The 16,709-nt window shown below is 41.4% G+C and overlaps 1 protein-coding gene across 1 annotated transcript in view; it reads left to right on the top strand.

Annotated features, from left to right (window-relative positions):
- DCDC2 (doublecortin domain containing 2) overlaps positions 1 to 16,709 on the top strand; it is a 155,860-nt gene that overhangs the window by 49,398 nt on the left and 89,753 nt on the right. Inside the window, exons 5-7 of the mRNA XM_067752114.1 lie at positions 3,642 to 3,788; positions 5,868 to 5,922; positions 15,934 to 16,096. Of these exons, the coding sequence (XP_067608215.1) occupies positions 3,642 to 3,788; positions 5,868 to 5,922; positions 15,934 to 16,096 (365 nt within the window). The remainder of the gene's footprint in view (positions 1 to 3,641; positions 3,789 to 5,867; positions 5,923 to 15,933; positions 16,097 to 16,709) is intronic.

Raw genomic sequence — 16,709 nt, 5'->3', positions numbered from 1 at the left:
AACACTATAGACATATAGGGTAAAATAAGCTCTCAGATGGTTGTACGTTTTTCAGTTAAATGTGGGTACAGATTAATGTATGCATATTTACATATATTAGTATATATAGTTTCACAACCATTGTGATTTTAAATATAATTGTTTTAATTGAAAGTGTAATACTTCACATGCGGTAAAAAATTCAAATAGGACAAGAATATAAATAAAAACTATTTCTCCCACCTCAGGTTCCCCAGTCTTTCTTTCCAGTACTTTTCTGCATCATTGCAGGATGGAAACTGGAATTCATAGAAACACAAATGGGAACACACACACACATGAATAAATATGTAAATACACCTTGCTTTTTTTCCCTGTAACAAAAAATCTTGGACAGTTTTCTTATCAGCACAAATAGGTCTATCTTACTGTGTTTAACGATTACAAAATATTCCATTTTATGGGTGTACCTTAATCTATTTAACAGTCTCCTCTTGATGGAAATTTCGGTCATTTTCAGCCTTTTGCTATTACAGTACATATTTTTGTATCTAAGCAGAGTTTATTAAGAGATGAAAGTGTAGAAGTTGAATTGCTGTATCAAGTGGTGAATGCTGTTAAATTTTGATAGATACTGCCAACTGTCTTCCAAAGAGTCTGTACTAATTTACCAAAAGTGCATGAGAGGGCCTGTTTTTCATGCTCTCATCTATACTATAAAACTAACAAACATTTTGTCTTGGTAATAGTATTTCATTGTTTCTTGAATTTTATTTATTTAATATACTACAACACCACCACCACTGATCATTTCTTGTGTGTGTCATTATTCCAAGTGTTTTACATTTTTAACTTAATTAACTCATCAACCCTATGAGGTGACTAGTTCTATTATTCTCTTTTAATAGACATGAAACATGAGACATAGAGGGGGAAATTTACTTGCCCAAGATTATTCAGGTAATGAGTAGAAGGGCTGGAATTCAAACCTAGTAGGTAGTCTGCTCCAGAGCCTGTGCTGTTAACTACCAAGCTAGTCTGTAAATAAATGCCATACATTTATGTCCCATTATATATGAATGAACATATTTATTACATATGAATATGAATATATATCTCTCATGGCCTTTGCACATTTATTTTATTGATTTATAGGGACTCTTTATATATGACAGAAATTAGCCCTTTCTCATATATGAGTTTTAAATATGTTTTCATATTTAAATATGTTTAAATATGTTTCCAATTTGTATTTTTATAACTCTTTATGTTTCTTTTTGCACACAGATATGATGAATTTTGATGCAGTCAAATTTTCAATCTTTCATTATGATCATTAGGTTCTATGATTAGCTTAGATCTTCTTCACTCTGAGATTATAAAAATATTCTCCCATGTTTCAGTCTTTCAACTTTTAAATTTCATTTAAACCTTTGATCATTTTGGACTTCATTTTGGCATCAGGCGTAAAGGCAGATCTCAACAGTTATACACTGATATTTTTTAAAAGATATATAGTTTTGTCTTTTGACACATACATAGATGTAAACCCACTCCATAAATAATATGAACCACCACAAAGATACATACACACAATTGCATGCCCAGATACACCTGTTCATACATATATTGATATGAACAAATGGATACATAGAAATAAAATACATTCCAGAACAAATACAGAAATGAGAATATAGTTATATGTCCTCTGAGCACCTGAATACTTGGAGAGGCTTAATTCTTACTGTAATGCCAGACATGAATGAGATTTGGTTGCTGCTCACTTGGGACACGCCTACCCTCCCTTAACGGAACAGAGCAGGAAGGGTTGGACCCTCCCTGTGCATCAGTATATATATCAAAAGCATCCCACACAAATTGGTTCAACTCCTTGTTTATGATTCTTGTGCTTTGTAGCAAAGTAAGAAAGCAGGTCAACAAGAGTCATATAAAAGAAGGCTCAAATCACAGGCTAGAATTTATTCAGTATCTTTTACCTACCTGTTGAGGAAACCAGTCAAATTTTGGCTGTTTCCAGAGTCACAGCTTGGCTGCCTTTTAATTTCTAGCTATAAAAGTTAACTACTGGACTTCCCTGGTGGCGCAGTGGTTGAGAGTCCGCCTGCCGATGCAGGGGACACGGATTCGTGCCCCGGTCCGGGAAGATCCCACATGCGGCGGAGCAGCTGGGCCCGTGAGCCATGGCCTCTGAGCCTGCGCGTCCGGAGCCTGTGCTCCGCAACGGGAGAGGCCACAACAGTGAGAGGCCCGCGTACCGCAAAAAAAAAAAAAAAAAAGTTAACTACTGATTCAGATCTTCCTATTTTGAAGGAAAATGAAAGAAGAAGAATAACTGGATCTAGGCCAGTTGTTCTCAACCAGGGCAATTTTGCCACTAGGGGATGCTTGCAGTGTCCGGAGCCATAGGGAATAGGGGCAGCTACCATCTGCCATCTAGTAGGTAGAGGCCAAAGGTGCTGTTGACTTCTTACAATTTCCAGGACAGCCTCCCCACCTCTCCTACAATTATCAGGTCCAGAATGTCAATAATGTTCAGCAACCCTGGTGTAGGTCAAGGTAGGAAATCCAGATATCTGGGTTAAGTGTTGGTATTTAGACTTTGAGGGATAGAATTACATTACAAAGAAAGACTTTAGCATCTTTATACCAACTCAGTACTAACACATTTTAGGGGGTTTGGTGGCTGTTTTTGTTTTACTTCTTGACTCCATATGATATGGCCATTTACATAATCAGTAAACAAGTAGACAGGTCAATGGCAACTATCACTGCCCTTAATTATATAATATAAGAAGTCTGAGAATCTTAGACGTTATTATCTTAAAACTCTTCCAGTTACTAACTCTTTTGTTTACCACCTTCAAAGACATGCCTTGTCTTTGTGGTGTAGTTTTCTAATAGTCTGTTTTTTCTTGTTCTTTAAACAAGTTCTGTGGACACTTTAAATCGTCTAGCAGAGTTATCACTGTTCTTTTAATAAGTAACATATTGTAGTTTGCGGCAGCAGTTTTACAGTAAAGGGAAGTTCTTGTGAAATCCCTTGATTCTGGGAAGATGAGGGAAGGCAAAAGAAAAAAGAAAGGAAGCATGAACGCTATGCAGTTCTGCATCATTAATACTAGCAATGGGTTCTTTTACCGACTGCCCTCTCACCTCTTGTTTTCTGACCCAGTTCTGTGTGCTTGGATGTAAAGTTTTGGCTGAGGGCTGCTCTTGCATGGAATGCAGTAAGTGGCTTGTCAACCTGACCAATGCATTAAGAAAATGAATTTTAAAGGTGCTCACAGAATATAAGTAGAAGAATCAAACTTCAGTGGAAGGCGAGCTTCATTTAAAGCACAACGTTCTCTACAAGTTAATTCTTTCCCTCTAAAATCTAAATAGGGCAGCAATAGGGGATCATTATGTTAGATTGTCAGGTTTCTTGGGATGAAACACTGTACAGCTAGAGAGTAACTGCATCTGCATTACAGCAATGGCATTTAGCTGAGTCTAATGACTTTGAAGCATTTATAATTCAGTAATTAACCTAGTAACGAATGAGCCAACTTAAGAACAGAGTTTTTAATTGACTCTGTGATTTTAAGCAGTTCTTGCAATGCTTGTTAAAATTTTAATCGCTGGCATTCATATTTTGGCAGACTTTATACTTTAGAAGGAAAACTGATTGAGAGTGGGGCAGAGTTGGAGAATGGGCAGTTTTACGTGGCTGTCGGCAGAGATAAGTTTAAGAAATTGCCTTACAGTGAATTACTTTTTGACAAGTCAACGATGAGAAGGTCTTATGGGTAAGTTTGCATCCTCATTCACTTCTCACATTTTAATTATCACTTGAAATAGCATTGAGTCTTATGCTGACCACTGGTCTATTTTATAGAATCTTGTTTATCAGTTAAAATGGAAAGCATGTATGAAATAAATTGATCGGTGTTTATTTTGCCATGATTGGAGATTGAGAACTATTGCATGAAAATATAATTTTGAGGAATCCATGATAGACTATATAGTATTGTTTTACCATTCACTTACGAATTTATAATGAAGACTTATTTTTGTGAAAAAGATAGAGGGCAGTAAGCTTCTAAACAGCATACGTTATTAGAAGTTTTAATAGCATCTTAACTGGTTAGCTAGACGGAATAACTTTTCAGGTGGTGCGTAGAGAAACTTCTAAAGGTCATTAAAAATGAATATTTTCTACTTAAAAAAATAAAAACAGTAAAATATAAAAATGATATAGTTCCTTTTGTACAAATAAGTAGAATGGCTGGGTGTGTAATTATTACATGCAGAATTTTAAAGATTACACTATTAACTACACACAGTGCACAGTGGACCATTTTCCTCTATGAGATGTCATATATTTGTGAAGAATGCCTTATTTCAGCCCAGTGGATGTACGCCGAGGCATGCATTTTCATGAAGAGCCCCAGCCCTGGATGCAGGGACCGTTTGGCTTGCTCATGTTGCGCTGCAATCCATCTCTGCTGCTTTTCTGTGTCCACTGTGCTAGAAAACTGACTTTTTGTAGTTGTCCTCTGCTAGGGTGGGTGATTTGTGGCCGAGATAGAGCAGAATGTCACCAATTTGTTCTCCATTAATTTGCAATCTGTGTAGCTTGATGGAGAGGCTAGCCAAGGGTTTCATAAGGAATAGATGAAATGGAATTTCAGGGGTGGTGTTTGAAGTATGCAGGCAGAGTTACTGCTAACCATCCTTACCCATCCATGAAATCAAATCCTTCACAACCTTTGCTAAACAATACTGGGTTAGGCTGCTGGGCGTTGCAGTACACACTGCAGTAAGAGCTTGTACTTGATGGCAGTGAGAAAACTAGCTCATGGTGGCCTTTCTCAGACAGATTAGTAAGATTTACCTTTATCTCTGTGGCCTCCTTATTTTCAGAGAGGGTTAGGTTTCACGATGGGTTGGGTTTTAAGATGGATCTTTTCCTATAATAGAAACATCTGGGAAATAACTTACTCTTAGAGCTGAAGAGAATTTTTTACTTTTTGGTCAGAATGACTGGTTTAGAAACTCCCTGAATAGACATGCCAGTGTTTTACTATTCTATGCTTCTATCAGAGGCAGACATTATAGACATGATAAAAACTATGGAAATTTATAGTTTTAAATGCCATCTGGCAAAATCATCGCTCGGCTTGGGAAATGATTTTTTGAAATGCAAATAGAAAATTTAGAGATCTGATTTAAAATGCTATGAAAAAACTTAAGACAGTACTAAATTTATTTGTAAGCATCAATTAAAATACTATACAAGAGGGACTTGCCTGGTGGCGCAGTGGTTAAGAATCCGCCTGCCAAGACAGGGGACGTGGGTTTGAGCCCTGGTCCGGGAAGATCCCACATGCCTTGGAGCAACTAAGCCCATGTACCACAACTACTGAGTCTGCACTCTAGAGCCCGCGAGCCACGATTACTGAGCCCACGTGTCACAACTACTGAAGCCTGCGTGCCCTTAGAGCCGGTGCTCCGCAACAAGAGAAGCCACCACAATGAGAGGCCCGCGCACGGCAACGAAGAGTAGCCCCTGATCACTGCAACTAGAGAAAGCCCGTGCGCAGCAACAAAGACCCAACACAGCCAAAAATAAATTTAAAAAATAAATAAATTTATATTAAAAAATACTATACAAGAAAACACTAAAGGTCTTTTGGAATGGAATTTGGAAATGTTATGGTGGTCTTTGTGAAATTGGGAAAGTCTATGGGACTTTTTGTGAAATACCGATGTCAGTAAGTAGTTGAGTTCCATGTCAGGATGACAAATTGAGATGACGATTATCTTGCCTTATATATTATTTGTGAATAATGCTCAGATTTCTAAATTGCAATTTGTTTCCGCAGTCAGAAAGCCTCTTCGCTACCTCCTATTGTAGGATCCAGAAAGTCTAAAGGGAGTGTAAGTATCAGATACTTTACTCATTAATGTTCTATATTTCTGTATGATACACAGAGACTGTCCTTTGGGTTTCAATTAAATTCGAAGAAATGAAACTTAGCCACCTTGTGGTATATAAGCAATCATGTGAAACAACACTAGAACATTAATGTTACAACTAAGTTTCTAAAGGAGAGCTAACATTTTAAAAATATGGATTTCAAAATATCTTTTTCCTAATATACAGACCTGATAAAATTTATACCATGGTTGAAATCTAGGCAGTGATACACAAATGAGAAGAAATGCTGTATTACGTCACACCAGTGGTCTGCCCAGTCTTGTTTTCTGTCACTGACCAAGACTGAAAAGAAAGTTTTTGTAACAGAATAGTAATCCTCAGTTATGTTCCTTTAAAAGATTGAGAATCATTCCAAATATTTATCTCCTTATCAGAATCTTTTCCATCCATCATTCATTCATTTGTTAATTCAGCAAATGTCTACTAAATACCTATTATATGGGAACTGTGACAAGTATTTAGTAGGTAACTTCTTAACCTATTTGTATTTTTTGTCTGTACCCCCTCATGGAGGTGGGTTTCATGTCATGCTGGAGAATTGCTTTGACAGGTCTTCTTGGCTGAAACTTCTCTTTCTACTCTTTTGGTTGAACTTCCTGACCTGTAGTGGTCAGAAGTGATCTGGCATTTCCCCCTTCTGAATGAAATAAGCAAAACGCTTATGCTGGTGTTCTGTAAAACAAGTGGCTGCTGGGCAATGATACTGTCTCCTAATGATGATTTAGATATTTCTTCCCCTCCCCCCTTTCTGTAATACCATGTGAAATTCTTGAAAAAGAAAAATAATTTTGTGTGAAGAAATAGTGCTGATCTCAGTATAACAAACAACAGACATACCCACTCATTCGCTGTAACTATTGTACTATTTATGACAAAGCTCTTGCTCTCAAGAAACTTACAGTCTAATTGAAATAGAGAAAATAGTTTGAAAAGGTAACTAACAAGCTAAAGCTAAATATAAAAAATGTGCTGAGATAGGTATACAGAAGGAATGAGACAGAAGGAATCAATGTGCATTCGGCCAAAGTACATGGAGGAAGTTGAATTTGAGCTGTGCCTCTGAGGACTGTTTAAGATTCGGGTGAAGGTTAGTGAGAGGAAAGGGGAGATAGAAAGGACAGTGTGGAGAAAGGAGCAGAGATGAGCGCATGGAGAAACAATAATTTTGGCTGATATTTAGTGAACACTCGAGGGTTCAACACCATGCCAAGGGCTTTACAGATGTGATTTATTTAACCCCAACCCCATGAGCCAGGTACTGTTGTTATTGCATTTAAAAATGAGAAAAGGAGGGCTTCCCTGGTGGCGCAGTGGTTGAGAGTCCGCCTGCCGATGCAGGGGACACGGGTTCGTGCCCTGGTCTGGGAAGATCCCACGTGCCGCGGAGCGGCTGGGCCAGTGAGCCATGGCCGCTGAGCCTGTGCGTCCGGAGCCTGTGTTCCGCAGTGGGAGAGGCCCGCGTACTGCAAAAAAAAAAAAAAGAGAAAAGGAAACACAGATAGTAGAAGTAGCATCTCCAAAGGCTCCATTGAGTAAACGGAGGGGAAGGATTGAGTCTGGATGGCCCGCTTGGAGGGAGCTAATATTTCTGACCCCAGGGGGACAATGAGTCCCTCCCGCCAGCTGGAACAGAGGCCCCTCCTGGCGTGGAGGCTGACATGCTCACTTGGTAGGTGGTGGCAGGTTTTTTTTTTTTTTTTTTTTTTTTTTGTGGTATGCAGGCCTCTCACTGCTGTGGCCTCTCCTGTTGTGGAGCACAGGCTCCGGACACGCAGGCTCAGCGGCCACGGCTCACAGGCCCAGCGCTCTGCGGCATGTGGGATCCTCCCGGACCAGGGCGCGAACCCATGTCCCCTGCATCGGCAGGCAGACTCTCAACCACTGCGCCACCAGGGAAGCCCTGGTGGCAGTTTTAGATGACCTCGAATGTCAGAATGTAGAGTTTAGTCTTTAGCCTTGAGTTAAGGGAAGCTCATGAAGGCTTCAGAGAAGTGAGAATGTTGATCCAAGTCCAGTCTAGAAAGGCCAGATCTTTTATGTGGAGAAAACCTTAATATGGTGAGAGGCCATCGATGAGGTGTCAATTACAAAGCAACTTCCATAACCTTGGCGTAACGTGGTAAGAGCCTAGACCAGGTAGGTGGTGAGGGAGCAGCAGTAGGTGATTTTTGCTCATGAAGAAACAAAGGACTTGCTAGGTGATTGGATACAGGGGATTAATGGAGCAGTTGGAGCCAAAGATAACTGCAAGTTTCTGAGCTTGGATGCCAGAGAAAATGGTGGTACTATGGCTAAGAAGGGGGCAACTAGAGGAAAGAGTGACCTGCTTACTTTCCAATGCATTGAGTTGTGTCATCACGGAATCTAGGTGAAAAATGTTCAGCTAGCAGTTGTAAATGGCAGAGGCTGAGGACATCAGATGTTGATTTGCAAGTTCATCCACATGATGGTCATAGTCGAAGAGCAGAGACGTGTCATGGTGGTGTTCTTTCCTCGCACCCAGCACAGCCTGGCAGGGAGCAGGGTTCTTCATGCTGTTGAGTGAGAGGATGGGGGAGTAGGTGCCGAGAGAGAGAGAGAGACAGACAGACAGACAGACAGAGCAGCGAGAACCACAGAGAACCCAAAACTTCATGTGTGTGGAGAGCAAGGGGAGAGAGAGAATTCTAGTAACTGAAAAATATATTTTAGCCACAATAAAGCTAAATAAAAACCAGGAAGTTAGGGTTTGGAAATTCTGTCCTCTTGCTCTTCTTCAGGACTTTGGAGTGGAATCGCTTCCACGTCCCATGCACATGTGAGCTCATTAACTCTCACAGTACAGCTGGAAAGGTGATGGTTAAACAGAGACCAAGTGTAGTTGAGTAACTGACCTAGGTCATAGGGAAAGTTCATGTCAGAACCAAGATCAGGACTCAGCTCTTTACATCCACAATTACTGAACTTCAGGATTAGGTGCTTACTCTTCTGAAATTTAGAATGTCTGAGTTTTTATTAAAAATGTGTAATGTGTTTCCCGTTTTAAAATTCATACACAGGAGGCACATACATGCCTCTTTCTTGCTCGCTTGTTTGGACCTGTGCTGTGAATACTGGGTCATCTAATGATGATTGGTGAAGTCTTCTGTGTGTCTGGTATGGAACTAAGCACCAGGGAGATGGTATTGTGCAAAAAGACACAACACTCTCTCTTAGCCCTGGCCTACTCAGGGAGACAAGGGTTACGTAGGCGATGCCACAAAGCAATATGTAATTACAAAGTGTGACTAAAATGAAGGAAAAGTATAGAACAATATGAAAGAAGGTAAAAGGAGAACTTAGATATGTGTGTCAGGAAAAGACCTCTTTGAGGAAGTGGCCTTTTAAGACTCCAAGTTATATTTTGAGATGAATTTCCATCTCATACACAGCAAAGACTCAAAATTATATTGCCATGCTATGACTTAGAAAAAGACATTGATAGCAGAGTGTACCTCTCTTTCCACAATGCATGCTCCCTAAGCATTCTGTAGATTCATCCATCCATTCATCTGCTCATCCAGCCATCCATCCAACGTGTGTTTAGTGAGCACTTACTGAGTGCCAGGAATTGCTCCAAGCAACTGGCATAGATTAATGAACAGACAGACAAGGTTTCAGACCTCAAGGAACTTTTGTTCTAGTGCCTGTATCTGTGTGGGAGTAGGGAGGGTGGAAGAATGGGGTAGACAGACTGTCAATCTCTAAACAAATATAGGGACTTCCCTGGTGGTTCAGTGGTAAAGAATCCGCCTTCCAATGCAGGGGATGTGGGTTCGATCCCTGTTCGGGGAGGTAGGATCCCGCATGCCGCGGGTCAACCAAGCCGGCGCGCCACAACTACTGAGCTCGCACGCCTCAACTAGAGCCCGTGTGCCGCAAACTACAGAGCCCACGTGCCCTGGGGCCTGGGCGCCATAACTAGAGAAGAGAAAACCCGCATGCCACAACAAGAGAGAAGCCCGCAGGCTGCAACAAAGAGCTCACGCGCCGCAACAAAAGATCCCGCGTGCCTCAACGAAGATCCTGTGAGCTGCAACTAAGACCCGACACAGCCAAAAATAAATAAATAATAAACAAATATATAAACAATTTCAGATGGTGATAAGTGCTATGAGGACAATAAAATGTGGGCACTAATTAGGACACTAATTGATATAAGATTCTCTGAGATTGGCACCTTAATGTGCCAATGTATGTAAAGGAGCCAGTCACACAAGGTGGGTGCAGGAGAAACAGTCACAAGGGCCCTTGGTAAAAAGCTTGGCATAAAGGAGTGGGGCAGAAAGAAGGCTGGAGTGGTCTGCGATTAAATTGGAGGGGCGGGCAGGGCCCGATCGTGTAGGCCATGCATGGAGTTTGGATTTTATTCCTTACCAGGACACCGTTTGAGGGATACAAGTAGAGAGTGGTATCATTTGATTTGCAGGGTTTTGTTTTTGTTTTTGTTTTTTTTGCGGTACGCGGGCCTCTCACCATTGTGGCCTCTCCCGCTGCGGAGCAGAGGCTCCGGACGCGCAGGCTCAGTGGCCATGGCTCACGGGCCCAGCCACTCCGCGGCATGTGGGATCCTTCCGGACCAGGGCACGAACCCGTGTCCCCTGCATCGGCAGGCGGACTCTCAACCACTGCGCCACCAGGGAAGCCCTGATTTGCAGTTTTAAGGGATCATTATGGCTGTGTTGTCTACAGAGAAGGGGGGCGGGGCAAGAACAGAAGCAGGAGGCAGTGGGACGGCTGGCATCCAGGTGAGTGATGCAGGTGACTTGGACAGGAGGCAGCAGAGCAGATGGACATCTATCCTATTTCTTCTTGGAGCGTATTGTAATTGCTGTCACTGATTGACCCGTTCATCTAATAACTGTTTATTGAGTCCATATTATGTCCCGAACACTGTTTTAGCGCTTGTGGGGAAGGGGAGACAGAGATTCCAGAGAAAACTGTAAATGTATGAAGCTGCTATTCTGGAGGAGGAAAAAGACAAACAAATACACGTGTGATATTAATCAGGGATAAGCCTGAAGAGAAATGCGTGAGGATATGGAAAGAGAAAGTGAGAGAGGGCACAGTATCCTTTGGGTGGCCAGGGTGGGCCTCCTTTAGGAGGTTATATTTAGCCAAGGGGAGTAAACCGCCGGGCACACAGTAGGTTCTCAGGAAACCCGTCTAGTGGATGAGTGAGTGAGTGCTGTGAGCCGCACAGAGGGGATATTCTATGTCAAGCGTTCCAAAAGCACAAACTTGGTTTTTAAGAGAAGGATCAGTTTGCTCCTTTCCTTTAGTTAATTGGTTCCCTGGAGAATGTACGTGTTTTTAAGATCGTTAACCGCTTGGCACTGAGTGGGGCTGTGAGTGAATGGGACTATAGGCGAGCAGGCTTAAGACTTTCGGAACTACTGTCCAATCAAAGGGAAGGCATCTCTGAACCCGTGATGCAAATCAAAGGGGACACAACTGGATTTTTAGGAAATCATTTCTCCACACCGCCTTCTAGGAATAGCTGTATTGCAGCATGAAGGAGAGTGTGAGTGGGGGCCTGATAGAACTTCAAACAAAAAAGGAGAGAGAGAGAGAAAGCTGCCATAGTTTGCATAGAGGACCCTGCTGTGCAGGGGTGATGTGTCCGCGAGGCCCCACCCTTGTGGTAGGGAGTGTGGGTAACAGGGCTGGGGGGTTCCGGGGGGTCCACCAGACCCTTTCAAAACAGCCAGGGAATGCCAGAAGTTACCCCTGTTCAGACTGGGGAGTCACAGAGATGAGCACATTAAGAATAATTTTACCTTGTGATACTAGCCTTGAAAACAAAAGGAATCCTCTGAAGTCCTATTAAGTTTGAAAAATTAACCCACCGGCGGGAGGCTGTTCTCTAGCTGCGAGGTCTCACCACACGGAATCCAAGCACCCTCTAGTGGAAGAGATGTAAAATCAGGGACGTATTTGAAAGAGCCAAAGACGACGTTAAATTGTCTTTAGTTGTCCTTATTACCATGTGGCTGATGTATCTTGTGATCAGTAATTTACAGGTTCAAATATTGTAATTGCTAAGGTTTTGGTAAGAAAACGGCATGATCAAAGTCACGGTGAAGCAAGGTCAATTCCAAATGCTTCCCAAATTCCATTTTGCCTTTTGGAAAACGGGGTCCAATTTGGATAAAAGGGTTTCTCACACTTCCTATCACTAGATGCACAGTGAGAGAAATGCCAGCCTAAGTCTGGGTCTGGTCCCTTGCTCAGAAGGTCTCCTGGGTGCATCGCTGAAATACACACACTGTGAAGGCTGCTGTGTGTGGCAAATCCCTCACAAAATTATTTTAAACTTGATGCTTTATGGCCCATATGTCTTTGACACATGTTCATGGGGGCTGAAAATGAGTCTTCCTTGGTAATGAAAGAAACCTGAGTTGATTGGATCTTGTTGGAAAGAGCCTAGGGAATTACTGAAAAAATCCCAGTTTCAGTAGAGTGAGGGGTGACCAAAGGGCTCTTTTTAGTTTTTTGTTTGTTTGGGCCAGAGGTTTTCTATTCCTATCAGATATTTTGGTATGTGTGTGTGGCAAAGGCAGGACAGTGGTTGAAGTGTCACATGGGGTCTAGTTTTCACATGGGACACGCTGTAAAATTTGGCTGCTTCTTGATTTCTTCCACTTTGGGAAAAAGTCATCATCTATTACTTCCAGGTCGCTTTTTTAGGGAACCATTCTGTATAATAGCTGTTTCTAGTGTCTTGGGTATTAGGAAGGTTCAGTGTAGCAGAAAAATCAGACCTGGGTAAACTTGAGAAAGTTAATTCCTTTATCTGTAAAATAGTGATAATAATACCTACCTATACATTTGGTAAATACTTGGGGTTATGAGTATTAAGCACACAAGAGGTACTTAGTAATATTGTCTTATCAACTATCATAGCTCTTATGAGATGGCAGAACTCCCCTATTCCCTGTGCCCCACAAATAGCAATGACTATCCATGTATCCAGGTTATGAGTCACATGCAGAAGTCTCAGAAAAGAAAGGAAAACCCATCTCTCCATTCCTTTGCCCTTCCCTTTCTCTATAACTTACTTACATATTATCTATAATTTATATAATTAACTATACAAATGAGTATATATAATTTATATTATATAATTTATTTATATCTTTGTGTTTATTATATATCTATTTCATTTTTTTAGATGAATCAATATTTTCTTTTTCTAATTTTTATTTTATATTGCAGTATAGATGATTTATAATGTTGTATTAGTTTCAGGTGTACAGCAAAGTGATTCAGTTATACATATACATATGTCTATTCTTTTTCAGATTCTTTTCCCATTTAGGTTATTACAGAATATTGAGTAGAGTTCCCTGTGCTATACGACATGTTTTCTTTTTTAAAAAGAAAAGCATTTAAATTCTTTCCCGTCTTCAAATTACAAAACAGTTCTTCCTTTTTACTCAGTTTAATTTAGTTCTTACTCACCAAGTGCCTGGCAGTTAGTCATTAATCAATATTTGATTGCATGAGTGTCAATTACCAAAGCCATGCCTCATATAGTTATTGGAATCAACTAGTCTTTCTTGATGCTCCCAAATCGCCCTTTTGAGTGTCCCTAATAGAGGTGTAGTAAATCAGAACTTCCTGTATATTCAACAACAGAGTTGATTTTTTTTTTTGCGGTACGTGGGCCTCTCACTGTTGCGGCCTCTCCCGTTGCGGAGCACAGGCTCCGGACCCGCAGGCCCAGCGGCTGTGGCTCACGGGCCTAGCCACTCCGCGGCATGTGGGATCTTCCCGGACCGGGGCACGAACCCGTGTCCCCTGCATCGGCAGGCGGACTCTTAACCACTGTGCCACCAGGGAAGCCCTGATTTTTAAAATTATATGAATCCCCAGACACTCCAGGATGGGGCATCTGCTTCTCCCTTGTTTTACCCCTTTGTGAATAGGAGTTTTCCCAGAGAGTGGTAAAAAACCATTATGCTGAGATCCAGAGTTTCTCATTCTTTAAGTTTCATTTCAGTCCTTGAAAGTTCAACAGCATCTCTGAACATTCTAGTAGGCTTGCTAGAAGGGTTACTCCTCTCATTCAAGGCTTTTAAAGTTTTAGAATCTTGGGACGAATAGACTTGTTTGCAAATAGACTAGAATGTGAGACCTGGGCGTTGGTTTCTTCTCACATGATGGTTTTGGAATCTCTTCTATAATCACATTAGCCATTTTTCCTGCCTGAAAGTTTATGGCCTTGTGAGGAAGAATCATTAAAGAAAAGGAAAGAAAAAAAACCCAACTCTGGTTGCAGTTAATGCAATAATTAAATGGAAACTGTATGTTTAAATTGCATTTGGAATAGGAAATTAAATTATGCAAAAAAAGTGTTATAGGTTTGGACAAGTTTTCATAATGTTAATAAATTTATGCATAATTCATTTTCTTGTAGGCTATGACAAAATAGCATAAATAACTTCATTTGTAAGGCTGTGAATTTTTCTATTCTTAATTGGGTGATAGCTAAAACTATTTAAATGCTTCTGGATGACTGAATATATAAATGTTTAAAATGGGCAGTTATAGTAGGTTTCTAGGCAGATTTGTTTGTTTAATATTGCTACACTTATTTTCAGATACTAGCATACTACAGATGTTGCATAAAGATTGCACCCAATATTGTGTGAGTTTGGTGTGATTTTTAAGAAAAAGATATTAACTCTCTGCTCTTGAAGGAAGCACTCTGATCGTCTTTGAACAAAACTACATGCCAGGCACTGTACTCATTACTTTATAAACGTTACCATTTCATCCTAATGATGGACCTCACGGCAGGCACATCGACCCCATTCAATTGATAAGGATTCAGGCTCAAAGAAGGTAGGAGTTAGTTACCGCAAGGTCCCATAGGTGGTTAGTGGCAGTGCAGTGGCCCTGACATGGGTATTTTGGGTCTCTAAAACGTGCATTCTTTCTACTACCTGCAGCCTCACGCCTTACACACTCAGGTAAGTGTAGCACCTGAGCGTCTGAAGACCAAGGCTGTCTTGTTAGGAGGGTGTTTCTCGCAATGGCCAAGCAGTGGCTGAGTATCAGCACAGCTGTTCCTTGGGTACAGTAGCCACCACTGTAGTGATTCTATGTGGCTCCCCAGGAGCTGTATATGGGCCAGTGACAGGAGCCACTGAACTCAACCTCACCTTCATGCTGAGAAGCTCACTTTGCAGATGCAAGGTCTTCGTTTCGAGAGGCACACGGGAATCAGAGGCAACCACCAAAAGTGTGATCATTGGGGGCCGCCTTGCAGGAATGAAGGGCATGTGGTCTTGAGCTGCTTGTGTCTGTGTTGCTCTGGGTTTGTGATTCATAGAGACCATGGCAGTCACCAACAGATGAGTCAATATCAGAGGATTTCTACAAGCACAGTGCTTGTATGATGATACCGATACACTCACAGTGACGACCAGTTAAGAAGGTATTTCTAGATTAACTGATCAAACGGGTTTGTCATTATTCCTCATCCAATAGCTGGCTGCTGATTCTTCTGAAAGGTGCAGGAGGGAGAGGAAGGTTAAGACAGCGGACCCGCTCTGCTCCTTGCTGGCTGGCTGACCTTGGGCAGGCTTAACCACTAAGCCTCATTTGCTTGTGTATATAATGGGGTGATAACAGTACCTGTCTCTCAGGTTATGAGGACTGAGTGAGACAATTTCATAGAACACCTGGTACAATTAAGTACTCAACAATTGTCAAGTGCTATTATTTTTATTCTCCTTCCTCTGATAGACCCTTCCTCTGTCACCAAGAAGAGTTAATGTAGGTAGTGGACAGCAGCAGAATCAGTACAATACCTCCATCTCCCACCCCTGCCCTTTTTACCACTAGTTAGTGACTTGTACTGAATACTAATCGCTTAGGGAGTTCATCAGCCGATAGTAAGGGTCTGATCTTTTGCCATGTAGGGAAATGATCGCCAATCTAAGTCAACAGTCGGATCCAGCGACAACTCATCTCCTCAGCCTCCAAAGAGGAAAGGGAAAAAAGAAGATGTGAATTCAGAAAAACCCACGAAAGGGAAACAGAATGTAAAGTTAAAGAGTTCGCCGCAAACAATTCCAAACAGTGGTAAGTTTGTTGTTATTATATTGTTATTATTGATTATCATTATCTTAAGGCTGTGATACAATTTTAATTTGTAAATAGATCCATTTGTTTTCCTGCGCCTACAGAAAAGACTCCTTATTGTCCTATATGAGAGTTTTCAAAGAAGACTTTCTGCGTATGAGAGATGCTGCTGTTTTTCATGCTTAATCTCTATTTGTAATTAGAGATTCTGCTACGAGGACATGTGCTTTTTAAATTTTTTATCAAAAAAAATTTTTTTGGCTGCTTTGGGTCTTTGTTGCTGCGCATGGACTTTCTCTAGTTGTGGTGAGCGGGGGCTACTCTTCGTTGCGGTGCGTGGGCTTCTCATTGCAGTGGCTTCTCTTGTTGTAGAGCGTGGGCTCTAGGCTCACAGTCTTCAGTAGTTGTGGCATATGGGCTCAGTAGTTGTGGCTTGTGGGCTCTAGAGCACAGGCTCAGTAGTTGTGGCGCATGGGTTTAGTTGCTCCGCGGCATGTAGCATATTCCTGGATCAGGGATTGAACCCGTGTCCCCTGCATTGGCAGGCGGATTCTTAACCACTGCACCACCAGGGAAGTCCCAAGGACATGTGTTTTGAGGTAAAATATGTCTT

This window comes from Pseudorca crassidens, chromosome 10 (assembly GCF_039906515.1).
Source record: "Pseudorca crassidens isolate mPseCra1 chromosome 10, mPseCra1.hap1, whole genome shotgun sequence".
In the NCBI taxonomy this organism is placed as follows: Eukaryota; Metazoa; Chordata; class Mammalia; order Artiodactyla; family Delphinidae; genus Pseudorca; species Pseudorca crassidens.
The sequence above is the reverse complement of the archived record's forward strand: the minus strand, read 5'-3'. Positions and strand labels throughout refer to the sequence as shown.